General features: G+C 49.5%; 1 protein-coding gene across 1 annotated transcript in view; it reads left to right on the top strand.

Moving 5' to 3' along the window:
- LOC144768560 (phosphatidylinositol transfer protein beta isoform-like) overlaps positions 1-15,185 on the top strand; it is a 372,071-nt gene that overhangs the window by 305,339 nt on the left and 51,547 nt on the right. The window contains exons 10-11 of the mRNA XM_078652332.1: positions 6,659-6,781; positions 7,329-7,416. Coding sequence (XP_078508458.1) covers positions 6,659-6,781; positions 7,329-7,376 — 171 coding nt within the window. The 3' untranslated portion in view covers positions 7,377-7,416. The remainder of the gene's footprint in view (positions 1-6,658; positions 6,782-7,328; positions 7,417-15,185) is intronic.

Genomic DNA, 15,185 nt, shown 5'->3' with positions numbered 1-15,185 from the left:
GCGTCCATTACAGAATGCTCGCCTCGCCCGGTTCGTTTGACCGGGGAGTTCTGGCTAGAGAAGCCCTTTCGGGCATTGCTGCGTCGCCTTTATTTTTTGCTCGCATATAGGCAGGACAGGGCTGGGGGACGGTTCAATCCCGGCAGGTTAACCCGAGCAGCCCCTGCGTGTACCCTCAACCCACCTCCCCTGCAGGGAGCTGTCCTCTGCGCTGGAGGGGGGCGCTCTCCCCGTCTGTTGTCGGAGGCTCTGCCACGCACGCGGTGCTTGTAAACATCCACACGCCAGAGTTTTCCCAATCAAAACCCGCTTCCTCGCTTTTTTTAAATTCTCCCAAAAAATAGTAAAGAGGGGGAGGGAAGCACTCCGTGGGCAGCGACGGGCGTGTCTGCTCCAGGAAAGCGTTTTCAGGGCCCGTGTTTTCTTTTAAGAGTGATTTTATGCAACACTAATAAACAAATGTGGTGTATTTCTCTCTGAACAAGCGTCGACTTGTGCAGATCTAATCTGCTGAAGGAAGAGCCAACTGTGTTGTTTCATTAACAGTCAATGATTACATGGAACTGAATCTCCAAAGGCTAAATGGCTCCTGCAGAATTTATCTTTTGACTGCTATGTAGCTCCTCTCACATTCTTTTCCCCGTAATCAAACATAAGGTTTGATTCAGAAACTGCACATCCTTCGAAAGTCTCTGCCGAGTGGCCATGGATTGAATGGGCAACTCATCTAAACTTACTTCCAACACTACCCGCATTTCATAGATGTCATTTTGAGAGGGGAGGGGACAGAGGAACATTTGCTACTTACCTTTTCATACACCTGGTTCTACCCTCATTTTCCAGACTCTCAAGAGTCAGTAAACCAGCAGTACAACAAGTAATATTTTAAACTTTCTGTAGTGTTCACTTCTTGCCCTATTGACTCATTAGTAGGTGGCTACAGAGAGGCAGACACGGGGGTCAACACTGTGGTATCATCTTGGGCTAAATCAATATTATAATTTTTTTTGTGACGTTTTATATAGCGCAAACTACACCCGAAGGTATCGGAGCGCTTTACATGAGCACCAGTTACATTACAGATGGATACATTCACTTTTGTTAGGCAAGGGGCGAAAGTGATTTGCTCAGAATCACAGAATGTTGAGTGTCCCTGCCGAGACTCGAACCCGGTTCCCCAGCTCCGAGGTCGACCGCTCTAGCCTTTAAGCCACTTTCTCTCGTTTCTGGCAAACACCACTGATTTGGATAGGTCACTCCCTTGTTTGTTTAGTGAGTTGTCAAGTCTTTGATGCATATGGCATTGGCAGCAGTGCACAGAGCATTCACAGCTGCACATAGAGAAAAAAACAAAAATCGAGGGAACAATGCTGGTGACAGACCAGGAACAAAGAACATGAATGCCCACATATTTATTAACAGGAGCAGGTGGGGTCTCAAGTACATTCACCTTCATAAAAGAAGAAATTGAGAGGTGGCATTTCCTCTAGCATGAAGCAGTAAGCATAAAAGGTACACCATATAATACTTAAGTTTGCTGAGTTCTGGGGACCTTAACGTGTGCCACAATGAGGCGAGCAATGCAAAGCTGCTCTCCAGAGGGAAGAACAGTTCTCCAAAAGTGTGAAGAGGCGCCACAAAGTTGCCTTACAGAGGGACAAGCTGTGCCGCCACTGTGTGGGGAGAAGCGACGCTCGGGGAACACACCAGTGAGTGAGTTTTCGGACAGCTGCTTGGCCGCTGCGGACAACCCTTGTATGGATTGCCGGTACATGGCACAGCTCAGAGTGGCGCTGACTGCCGCTGCATCCTGCCCGCCAGAGTGTTAACGGCTTGAGCATGGATTCACCCGATGAGCTGTTGGATCGCTAGCGGAGGTGGACAAGCATGTCTGCTGGCTGTAGACTGCTGCGGCATCCCCACGCAGCGCTTGAGAGGAGGAGGAGGAGGAGCCCTGTACACAGCCTGGGGAACACAGACACAGGTGCTGCGGCGGTGCGTCGAGTCTACGCTCCCTTGCTGCTTCGTCTCACGGATCGGCACTTGCTCGCGCTAAATAGGCCACTTGAGGGGAGGGCAGGAGCCCTGAATGCAACCTGATGAGCACAGGAGCTGCAGTGATCCGACTCTCGTAGAGTCAACGCAACGGCGAAGGAGCGGAGCTCTACTTGCCTTGGGAGGGCAAGGGAAGGACCCGTTGTGGAGGGCTTCTATCCTGCTTGTTTACTCCTTGAACCCGTCCATCAAAGTGGCAATAGTGCCATTTTGGCTATAGACCTATCCATGACATTGACATTTGCCCCATCGAATGTTTTTGCATTCATGCGGTTTCCACTGCATTCTGTGTGCTGATGGAGTTAGGAGCGTTGATGGGAGGAGGGACGCTTCCTACTCTCAAGTCGATATCGAAAAACAAGCGCTCGTCATTTGTCATTAATCCCCGTCCTTTTCAGACTAGGGGGCGTGTTTTTCTTTCTCCCCTCTTCTCCATTGGCTGGAATGTAAACAACCAAACAACGGGCGTGTTTTTGACTGTTTTTGTTTACATTCCAGCCAATGGAGAAGAATGAGAAAGAAAGTTTTTTAAAAAACACGCCCCTCAATCCAAAAAAGACGGGGCTTAGATCGTCACTGGGACCTCTTCTCCAATGGCTGGCCAGCGTTTAGGAGGCCAGCCAATGTAGAAGAGGGGCGGGGTTAACCTTGCTACTCCAAGACATTAAGTCTCCCCAGCGAGACTGCACATGTACGCAGTCTTTCGCAGGTGGAGACCTAAAAAGGTCACTGAGGCGGCTCGTGCCCTAGGCACTTAGCAAGTTTTGCAAGCAGCGTTTTCGTGGAGCACGCGAACGCGGCACCTCCTCTTAGTTTCGCGGCAGATCCAACCAGTACCGCTCCTATAATCAAGGAAACCAAAGATATTCCTCTCAGTCACAACAATCATATCGACAACAGTCTTCAAAGTCCTACAGAGGAAAGTCTTCCTACAGAGGCTCCGCTTCTAAGAAGCAATGACTTGCCGTCCCCTCTCAAAGTTGGAGGTCGATTCTCTCTTTTCTTTTCCAATTGGTCTCTAATCACTTCGGACCGTTGGGTGCTAGACATTGTGTCAAAAGGCCATGCTTTGGAGTTTGTCAAGTTCCCTCCAAACACTCCTCCAACTGGTCCTCCTCCAGTTCACCTCAAGGAGCTCTTTCAACAAATTCGACTCATGATTCAGAAAGGTGCCATCGAAGTGGTTCCCAAATCTCAGAAGGGGATGGGATTCTATTCCCGTTTTTTCCTGGTCCTCAAGAAGTCCGGCGAATGGCGTCCGATCCTTGACTTAAGGGCCCTAAACAAGTACCTGAAATGCCAATCCTTCCGCAGGCTCACGCTCACGGAAATTCTCTGCCTTCTCTCGAAGGGCGACTTCCTGACCACCATCGATCTCCAAGACGCCTATTTCCACATGCCGATACTTCCAAGGCACCGGATGTTTTTGCGCTTCCGGGTAGGGCGGAGACATTTTCAGTTCACGGTTCTACCTTTTGGCCTTCGTTCCGCCTCTCGCGTCTTCACGAAAGTCCTGGCCCCGGTGGTGGCATATCTACGTTTGAAGGGTGTTCAAATTTTTCCCTATCTGGACCACTGTCTCGTCAAGTCACAATTTCATCATCATGCGTCCCTGGACACTAGTTTCTGTCAGACTATTTCACTCCCTAGGTCTGTCCATCAACACAGAGAAGTCTCAGGTCGATCCAGCTCCCTGCAGGACCTTTCTGGGCGCCACTCTGAATACTTCGCTGGCGAAGGCATTCGTGTCTCACGAACGTCAGTTGCGGATTCTACGCCTAGTGGCTCTAATCCATTTAAAAGGGTCCGTTTCAGTTCATGTGTTGAAATCTTTTCTCGGGATGGCGTCCTCCTCCATCTCCGTGATCCCAAATTGCAGGCTCAAGAGTCGTCTGATTCAGGAGGAACTGGACAAACAGTGGCGTCAGGTCACCGGCTCTTTCAACGACATGGTCCTGGTGACCGCTCGAATGAGGTCCGCTCTCCGCTGGTGGGCTCAACCATCCAACATCGCTGCCCGTACTTCTTTCCTGACCATCGATCCAGAGCTCGTCCTTACCACGGATGCCTCCCTGGAAGGTTGGGGCACACATCTTCAGGGGCTATCCTTAAAGAGCAAGTGGACCCAGTCTCAACGTTCCTGGCACATCAACAGACTGGAACTAATGGCCATTTTTCTTGCGCTAAAGTCTTTCCGTCTTCTACTTCAGAGAGAATCAGTGCTCATTCAAACCGCCAATACCACCAGTATGCACTATTTAAACAAACAGGGCGGCACCAAGTCACCGCTCCTCTCTCAGCTGGCACAGAGCATCTGGGATTGGGCACTCCGTCACCAGATTACCCTGACAGCGGTTCACCTACCAGGCATCTCCAACATCCTGGCGGATTCCCTCAGCAGGTCCGCGTTTTCGAACCACGAGTGGGAGTTGCATCAGCCAACTCTAAACTTCATCTTTCGGCTGTGGGGTCGCCCAAACCTGGATCTTTTTGCGAGCCCTGTGAACCGGAAATGCCCGTCTTATGCAAGCTGACTTCCCCACCGAGGGTCGTGGAGGAATGCCTTTTTGATGGACTGGTTAATCTATTCGCCTACGCTTTTCCGCCGATCCCGCTGGTTCCTCGAGTGTTGTGAAAAATGCAGAGGCAGCCGTGCCACATTCTCCTGATAGGTCCCAGATGGCCTCGACAAGCGTAGTTCTCGGAACTGCTGCTTCTCTCACAGTGCGAACCAATCCTCCTTCGCCCTCAAGCAGATCTCCTCACAATGAACAAGGGTCAGATCTGCCATCCGGACCCCTTCTCTCTCAAATTATCGGCCTGGCACCTGAGCACCTTGAATTTGCTCACTTGAATATTTCACCGGCATGTAGAGACGTTCTTGCCAGTGTGAGGGCTCCGTCCACAGTAAAGACTTACAAGCTAAAGTGGAAAAGGTTCCGTCACTGGTGTGCCTCTGCCAACATCCACCCCGTGCACTCTTCGTCTGCTCAGCTTCTGCCGTTCTTTCTGCAGTTGGTTTAATCCGGAATTTCCCCCTCCACTTTGAGGGTCTTACTAGAGGCAATATCTTGTTTTCGGCAGGATGGGTTTTCCTCTCTCTACTCTTCCAGAGTCATTCGCCAGTTTTCCAAGGGGCTATTCAGGATGTTTCCGCCCATTCGGTGTCCTCCTCCTATCTTGCATCTCAATATTGTTTTGGCGCAATTGATGAAGGCGCCTTTTGAGCCCATCTACAAAGCGGATTAGAATATTTTGACCTGAAAGGTTGCTCTCCTTCTCGCCCTGACCTCCTCACGTCGCATGAGTGATATCCACGCCTTTACCATTCAGCCTCCTTTCCTTCAATTCAAATTGGACTGTGTTGTACTTCGCACCAACCCGGCATTCATGCCTAAGGTGCCAACTGATTTTCACCTCTATGAACCAGTGTTCTTAAAGACTTTCTTCGCTAATCCCCAACTTCCGGCGGAGCAACGTTTGCATTCATTAGACATTAAGAGATGCCTTAAATTCTACATCGACAGGACAGCACCCTTTCGTAGGTCTGATCAACTATTCGTTGCTTACGGATGCATGCACAAGGGGCGTTCTGTTACCAAGCCAACTATTGCACGTTGGATTTCCTCAGCAATCTCATTCTGTCATCAAAAGGCCGGCAAGCCTCTTCATTCTACAGTGAGAGCTCATTCGACCAGGGCTATGTCATCCTCTACGGCCTTATTTGCTGGTGTGCCGATTCACCAAATCTGCCGAGCAGCTACGTGGTCCAGCAGGCACACTTTCACGAAGCACTACTGCCTAGAGACGATCAACGAAGCTGATACTGCAGTGGGCCAAGCGGTGCTTCGCAATCTTTTTAAATAAGATGAGCCTCTTGCCTTCCCTCCGCTTGTATGGGTTATCATCTGTCTGGCAGTATTATGCTATTTCATTGCATTTTATGCCACTGCACTGCTGTTCTTTCTTGCGGCCAGCTATTACTGCTCACTATTCTATTCAAGAATGTGAATCTATGAAAGACACCCCAATACTGGAGAAGAACAATTGTTACTTCAGTACTGGTGTCTTCATAGATTCACATGCGACCCATCCACCTCCCCTCAGAGGCTCTCTTCTCCTCCTAGACTCTTTTGTTAGTCTTGTGCTACGAAAATCTGAGGGCCTGAGGCTCTGAGGAGAAGGTTCTAGAGGGTGCTTGCGCCTGATTGGCTGTAGTTTGGATATGCTATTAAAGTGCCTTTTTTTCTTCTAAGGTAATTCTATGTGTTAATGCTAACATTGGTGCTTATGAGTATTTATGGTTTTAGGATGTATGTAATTATGTTTTATATACATATATGATTGGTTTTATTGCTACTTTATTTACCATGGGGCTCCCACTTCGACGACGGGGAATATTCAAGCATGTGAATCTATGAAAGACACCAATACCGGAGAACCACCGTTTACAGGTAAGTAACAATTGTTCTTCATGCTCACTGGCTCTCTTTACCTCAATATAACCTGTTTTCTCTCGGACTTTCCATACACTACTCCTGACACCACCTCTGATTGTCAACACTCTCACTTCCACTCACTTCCACTCTCTTTCATTCTTCAGCAAGAAAAGCGACTTTTTACCAACTTCCACCGGCAGCTCTTTTGTTGGTTGGACCGATGGGTTGATTTGACAATGGCGGATATCCGACGCATGGAAGACGAGACCCAGCGTGAGCTTGATGAGGTGAGATTCCTGCAGTGCATCTCAACATGTCAACCTTTTACAACAAGGCATGACAAGGTAACCTGGTTGTACACTTAAGGTGGTCTTTGTTTCTTTACCCCAAAAGAGCTTCACTTCGATTAACAGTTTTTGCCACCTAGAAGTATATACGCGACTCTGAGACCCCGTGTTGATTGTCCCACCAATAACCTCCTGTGTATTATCACAATTGGATTCCTACTCCCCTTTTTCCCAGGTCAAGCCCCAGTCTGACCTCAATTGCTCCCCTCCTGCAGGAACTTCCTGTTTAAAAGAGTTCCTAGCCCATTGTCTTGTGTCCAAAGCTGGTGACTAAAACTTCTTCTCTAACTATGATCAAACTGAGTGCTTCCAGTAAATTATCCATGCCTGCATTTATGACCCAAAAACTTCCACTTTGCTGTCCATGAACCCACATAGAGCGTCCAGCCTATTAGCATGGACTTTGTTGTTGTTCCCCTTTTTTAAACTCCTCAGTGCCCTCAATCATCCCCCAGGCAGTTATTAATGTATCCATGATCTCTTGCAGATGCGACAAAAGGGTGCAGTGAGAGGAATGTGTGCTGCAGATGAATAAAGTGCTCTGCCAGACACAGCTGCCACCTCAAAACAAAAAGGTAACTTTACAGCTACAGCAACAGTGGACTGGAAAGTAGCTTGAAGGGCATTTGTTAAGTATTATGGAAAAAGAAAATGGCAGATTAGTGATATGGACCAGGGAAGAGTTGCAGAGTGGTTTGGTGAGCAAGCATGTTGGGATGGATGAAAGGTCAGAGGACAGCTGTAGGTTGTGTTCGTAGCTATTGTTGCAGGGAGTGCAGCATAGAACTCAAAATAGGACCTAGTGTGATAGAGAGCAGGAAGGTTGAGTGCTAAACAGGACTGTATTAAATATTTTCTATTGTGCCTACCCGTTTATAGATAAAGCAGTATTTGTAGCATGTGCTGGCTGCTGATACACATGCTATACATACTCTTGCCATCTAGTGTTGGTCCTGGACTCTGCAAGATATTTTTCCCTGAAGACATTTTATTATCGCTGTTGTGCGTCTTCTCTCCTCCCCCTCTACAGTATTGCGCATGTTTAACGGTTCCTTTAAAAAAAAATTTTTGCACCACTGAGCTTGAATGGATTGCCTCAGAGCTCTTCAGCATTGGATACCAATGCGGCCTGTGGTAGAGTAAGTGCGACAGGAGATCCAGTGAATGACACAAACAGATCCTAGACGCTGGGGACTTATTACCTGGCGATCGGTACACACACACAAGCAAATAAACCCACACACATGCCAGTCGAGAATGCCTGTCTCCGGGTGATGGAGACGAAGAAGAACCTTTTTCAACGCTGCCCTAGGTACTGGGCCAAATAGACACACTTGAATACACTAGTAGTGTGTAATTTGTGCTCATCCTTGCAGCACAAGAAGACAAGTGCTTGGCCTGCACATTATTCAAGAACAAAAATACACTTCAGACCCGTAGGGATGGACACCTGATGTACACCGTGGAGCTAGCTGTTGAGGCGTAGTTCTCACATCACAGTGATGCAGAGAGTGAGACAAATGTTCCGGTAGGAGGTGGGGGTTCTCATCGCCCGCCTCCACTATGTCACTTCTGATTCATCCTCAAGGGAAGAACACGCTATGGTAAAGGTCAGGGGGGCTACATCACCTATGTTGATTCCATTGTCTGACACGAGGACCAAGACGACGCCATGTACCGTGAGTACTGCTGACTATCTGCAAAAAAGATCTAGTATTCACCACATCCGCCACGCCACGGTGGGCCACAGCCTTCCGGCTCAGGTCGACACCACGAGAATGCCTGGGAGCCAAGAAGGGATGAGAAAGTACTCAATCCTATTCGGGCGACAAGATCTCAGCATGGGGCTCTACACCAAAACACAAGTCTGCATCAACTGACACATGGGCACCCAAGGCATATCGGCACAGACACACACACCGCCATCGAAGGATGCCAAGCAGGGTGCGACCCCACTAAACACAGATCGGAGGAAACGCTCGGCCTCGAGCATCAAGGAGTCGAAACAGCCTTCGACTCCGAGGACTAAAAAACAGCGCATACATACTTCTGGCCAGAAGAAAAGCCAGACATCTGGTCTACCAAAACCATACAAAGTTTCTGAGGACATTCCGCCAGTTGCAAAGAAACAAGACTCACTCACATAAGCCAACTGCGGAACAAGGCATTGTCTTTGAGGGACTTCAACCATTTATGCAGTTTAAACACAAAGAGGTTGGCAAGAGATGGGTACAAGAGAAAACATTCCACTGCCTCCACCAAAAAGAGTGGCACAAGAACACAGGGCCACAAGCCCAATGACATTCAACTCCCCAGAGTCACCACAAACATTCTTGCCCTCTCTACAAGAAGAGGAAGAGGGGGAGATCCAGGACACAGATTCTCAGGGAACACAAGACACCCCACCACAGCCCAGATCTGTGGGATGACCGACATGGTCCTACCGTACTCCGACATGAAGCTGCCAGTACCAACAAAAGTCACAACCAGCTGACGCATCCTCATACCACATTGTCATACAGAGTACCAGAAGCTCTCACTGCCCACCACTGAGGAGCAAACAGACTTCCTGGTTGAAACACGTGCACGCACAGAGCGCACTGTCTAATATATGTTGATGATATGATCCGTGCCCAATGTATCCAGAGATCTTTAAGGATCCAGTGAATATATGTTGATGATATGATCCGTGCCCAATGTATCCAGAGATCTTTAAGGATCCAGTGAAATCTATGGTCCTGACACTATGCACAGAAAAGAAATACAGGCTGCCACCAACTGACCCAATTTGCATACGTGGGCACCTCTCAGCAGACTCCCTTGTTGTCACCACTACCAGGAAAACAGCTGCAGTACAGGGCACTGGAGAATCGCCTCCTCCAGATAAAGGAAGTAAAAGAGTTGATGCTCCAGGCAAACGGGTGGCAGCAGGCCATGCCAATCGCTGGAGGATTGAACTCATTTGAGCTGCTCTCCAGCTATAAGAGGGCTACCTGGGACAAAATGCAGGAACTCTTGCAACATCTCCCAGATGAATATAAGAAGCAAGAGGATGACCTGGTAAGCGAGGGCAGGCAGATATCCAATGCAACAATCAAGTGTGCACTAGACTGTGCAGACACTGCTGAAAGGGACATTAACACATCCATCATTCTCTGCAGACATGCGTGTCTGCGCATATCAGGGTTCAAACCCGAGGTGCAGCAGCACATTCTCAACTGCCCATTTAATGTGAAAAACCTCTTTGGGCCCGCTGTGCACACAACTTGAGAAAACCAAAAACGACACCGCAAAATCAATTAGTGCCTTAGAGACAACACCTTAAAAGCAACTGCCCTTTCTGCGTTACCAGGCAGAGGGGCAGCAATAGCATCTACCCCTGAAAATCCATCCTATCAGTGCCAGCAATAGTAGTTCCACCGGCAGAGCCATGAATACTGTGAAGACAACCACAAAAATAGCTGTAGAGGTACCCCCAACTAGGACACTTACCCTCCACTAAAGAAGTGACTTACCCACACTTCCCCCTGACCGCGAAACACCTGTTGGGGGAAGGCTGCAACAATTCCACCAGTTGTGGCCACCTGTCGCATCAGACCAATGGGTATTACAAATAATCAAGCTGGGACATTGCCTAGGAGCTGACACAACAGCCAACAAATATCCCACCAAAACGTCACATCTTAAATCCACAGCCTCTACATCCGTTGAGGGAAGAAGGAAAGGTATTATTGCAAAAGGGGGCTATAGTACTAGTCCCACACAAATATCACAACAAAGTAGTCTACTTCGTTTAGTTCCTCATTCTAAAGGATGACTCACTACAGCCCATTCTCGATCTACGTCCACTCAATCAATACATACTGTCCGAACACTTCCATATGGTGACACCACTACTACAAAAAAACAACTTCATGACTGCATTACAGCTGAAGGATGCATATTTCCACATTCCAATCCACCCTGCACATCACAAATACCTGCGGTATGTGATAATTGGACGTCATTTCCAATTTAAGGCCCTACCATTTGGGGGTAACCGCTCCGTGGGTATTCACAAATGCTTAGCGGTAGTAGCTGCAAAATTATGAACAGAAAACAAACCTGTCTTTATCTGTGTGATTGGCTTGTTGCTCGGATATGAATTTACTTTGAAAAATGAAGACGAGGCAAAACAAAACAGAAAGAGTTGGTTTAATTAAACGCAGCGGCCAGGAGAGTTTTGACAGAGTATCATCTGAAGAAAGTCTCTTATTTTACAGAACTTTTGGCCAACCATTTCTACCGTTTCTGAGATACAATAAACAGATTTGACATTCTTAGCCTAGTCATAAACCACAAGTAAAATCAACTGATGAGGGGGAACCAGGTGGCTCTCGAGCTTGGGGAGACTTAGTGTGGGACAGTGTGTGTTTGTCCAAATGTCCAGTCTGGGGAGCACGTGATCACTACGTGTGGTGTGTATGCTGAGTTCTCATTGACTGAGGGGTCCTAACTTTATGTGGCATCTATCTTTGTGGTATTTCGGGAACGCATGCTTTTGGTCTAACATTTTATGGGAGCCAATTACCTCGAACCTGTTTGCGGTGTAACTGCCTATCTCTGGGCTTGATCAGAGTTTTCTCTGGGTTCGCATTTGTCTTTCAGCTAAGTGTAACCCCACCTGTGAACTGTCAATCGGTAGGCTCAGGTTCGAGGCATGTGGGCTGCTAAATTCATATCTATTGCATAGATCGCCGCCTAGTGTTGGGTCCGGATGATTGCACCTTGTTGTCCTGGAAGAGTCTTTGAAGTATCACGAGATAGGTGGCTCCTCCCCTGGACTACAGTGCGCATGGGCATCGACTCCATCCCCAGATTGTTTTTTTCCGCCATTGGGTTCAGATGTGATTTCGACGTCTCCTGTTCGGAATCGATAAAACAATTTCTTTAAGGCCAAAAGGCCTTCTTTACTTCGTCGGTACTCGTTGGCCACTCGCTATTAACTTTGTTGCTGCTCTCCCTCGTTTGGAGCCCAATCACTGCCTAAAGCTACAGGAGTAGCCAACTGACCTTCACCTGCAGTTGCTGGAGCGGCGGGGACGCCGGAAGACTCCGTGTGGCCGCAGAGGAGGGAGAGGCGCCGGCCCCGGGACTGCGAGGACCAGCATGCACCATCTCTAGCTGGTCCTCTTCCCGTGAGAGCCGCGCCCCCTCCCAGTGCCACACCTCCAAGCCAAGCCCTTAACATCTCGCGGCACCCGCTCCGCGGGTGCCACTCGCTATTAACTTTGTTGCTGCTCTCCCTCGTTTGGAGCCCAATCACTGCCTAAAGCTACAGGAGTAGCCAACTGACCTTCACCTGCAGTTGCTGGAGCGGCGGGGACGCCGGAAGACTCCGTGTGGCCGCAGAGGAGGGAGAGGCGCCGGCCCCGGGACTGCGAGGACCAGCATGCACCATCTCTAGCTGGTCCTCTTCCCGTGAGAGCCGCGCCCCCTCCCAGTGCCACACCTCCAAGCCAAGCCCTTAACATCTCGCGGCACCCGCTCCGCGGGTGCCACTCGCTATTAACTTTGTTGCTGCTCTCCCTCGTTTGGAGCCCAATCACTGCCTAAAGCTACAGGAGTAGCCAACTGACCTTCACCTGCAGTTGCTGGAGCGGCGGGGACGCCGGAAGACTCCGTGTGGCCGCAGAGGAGGGAGAGGCGCCGGCCCCGGGACTGCGAGGACCAGCATGCACCATCTCTAGCTGGTCCTCTTCCCGTGAGAGCCGCGCCCCCTCCCAGTGCCACACCTCCAAGCCAAGCCCTTAACATCTCGCGGCACCCGCTCCGCGGGTGCCACTCGCTATTAACTTTGTTGCTGCTCTCCCTCGTTTGGAGCCCAATCACTGCCTAAAGCTACAGGAGTAGCCAACTGACCTTCACCTGCAGTTGCTGGAGCGGCGGGGACGCCGGAAGACTCCGTGTGGCCGCAGAGGAGGGAGAGGCGCCGGCCCCGGGACTGCGAGGATCAGCATGCACCATCTCTAGCTGGTCCTCTTCCCGTGAGAGCCGCGCCCCCTCCCAGTGCCACACCTCCAAGCCAAACCCTTAACATCTCGCGGCACCCGCTCCGCGGGTGCCACTCGCTATTAACTTTGTTGCTGCTCTCCCTCGTTTGGAGCCCAATCACTGCCTAAAGCTACAGGAGTAGCCAACTGACCTTCACCTGCAGTTGCTGGAGCGGCGGGGACGCCGGAAGACTCCGTGTGGCCGCAGAGGAGGGAGAGGCGCCGGCCCCGGGACTGCGAGGACCAGCATGCACCATCTCTAGCTGGTCCTCTTCCCGTGAGAGCCGCGCCCCCTCCCAGTGCCACACCTCCACAATCCCCCACATCCTATAAAGCTACCAGGGAACGCGCGCCGCGGGACGCGCGCGGGACGCAGCCCGGGGCGAAGCCCGGGCCAAGGGCGGGCCCGTTGTTGCCCGTTAGTGCCCGATAGGGACCGGACCGGGCTTATTCCCTTTTACCATCGACCCAGCAACAAACAATCATGCCAGCCAAAACACGAAGTACCTCCAAACCCCAATCTAAACACGCTCAGGAGGTAGCACAGGTAACAGGCCCTATCGACTTATTTATATCGCGGGTAAATGACACGATAAACCAAAGCATAGCTTTAATGGAGAAGAGAGTTTCAATGGATCTCATAAGCGCTAATGCAAAGCGCTCATCACTAGGCGCTATAGCAAATGCCGCCTCCCCAATCAATTTAAACACTCAAAACAGCTCTCTTCCTGTGACTCTTTCTGCCTCAGACCTAAACACTGTTCCATCAGTAGTTGACCTGTCGGTCACGCACTCTGAGTCGGATCCCTCAATAACAATGGATGACCTGGAAGCAACTCCCGACCTAGCCGGTTGCCAAATCGAAGGAGACATCCATTCCATAAACAACTCATCCCAGCAAGGCGAGAGAGAAGGGGCAACACCGAAAATTCAATCACCAATCAATGAAGGAACACATAGTTCTTCCTGCCAGGAACCTAAAACAATCTATTCAAACTCCGTAACCTCTAACAGTATATTACATATCTCTGACTCAATTCTTCCCCACAAGGCAATTTCTAATGATAACATGCCGGAGCAATGTAAGACCTGCAGAATCACCTCACAAGTTCTCACCACAACTAAGGACTTACTATATCAGTATTTAAAGCCTATCCAATTAAGTATTAGAAATCTTGAAGCCCAACTAACAATAATCTCAGCTACCCTCTTAGATACGAATACCCGGATCGATGTAAGGGGTCAACGTAACACTTCGCACCCACCAATAAAACAAAACCAATCACACGCACAGAAAGGAGTCAATCATTCCAACACAACACTTTCAGTACAAAAGACTCTAAAACAACCGTCTACCATACCCAAATCCATTGTAAACACATCCCTTCCCCAGCAGGAGAAACCACCTCATTCCAAAGTACAGCAAACACTAACCGCAGGCAAGGCCATGACAGGCACTCCAGGTCCATCAGCCAAACCAGATTCCAGTAGAACCACCACAGAAAAGTCTGACTCTCAGTCATCGAACTTATCGCTCTCTCAAAAAACACCCAAGAATACATCCAAGAACACACCCGCACCTAAAACCACGCCGAAAAAACATCCGACAGCCAGACGCCCCGCTCACTTGCCCCCGGAAGCTACTCCCTTTACAATAGTTTTAACAGGAGTACCCGAGTTAACAGATGACATCTCAGAAACTGCATGGTCACTTAAAAACAAGGCCATGCAGTGGCTTAGCATAAACAGACCCCTTGAATCCCATCTCTCGGGAGGGATCACTACAGCCCGTAGGGTAGCCTGGATAGGCAAAACAAAGAAAACAATATGCGGTGATTGTATCATCGTAACATGTAGAGATCCCGCAACTGTAGACCATATTTGTGCATGGCCCCAACTCGATAAAAAAGGGGGAATAGACGCCCGCCACCTCTCCTTCTTTTACCCCCCAGTAAAACAACACCACAACTTTCCACCATGGGAATGGCACCACTATCCTAAAGATCATTTTAAAGATCTACGAAATCAGGACCCTTGGTGTCAAGCACCATGGAATCAGAGGGAGTATCCACGCGACTACTCAGACAGGGGAGGACCAAGAGGTAGATATGTTGAACGCCAAACACCTTATTGGCAGGACAGACCCTACCAAGCATATGAAGGATGGCAGGGCTTTCCGACCCAAAACCGATTTGAGTGCCTTGAAATGGTCGATTGACCATTCATGGACAAACCTAACCACCACAATGCAGATTCCGTACACCATTCTGTTTCCGGTAAGTATCCTACACCATCACCAGAGCCGCCCTACA

Source organism: Lissotriton helveticus, chromosome 7 (genome assembly GCF_964261635.1).
Source record: "Lissotriton helveticus chromosome 7, aLisHel1.1, whole genome shotgun sequence".
Classification (NCBI taxonomy): domain Eukaryota; kingdom Metazoa; phylum Chordata; class Amphibia; order Caudata; family Salamandridae; genus Lissotriton; species Lissotriton helveticus.
This window is presented reverse-complemented; position numbering and strand designations above follow the sequence as displayed.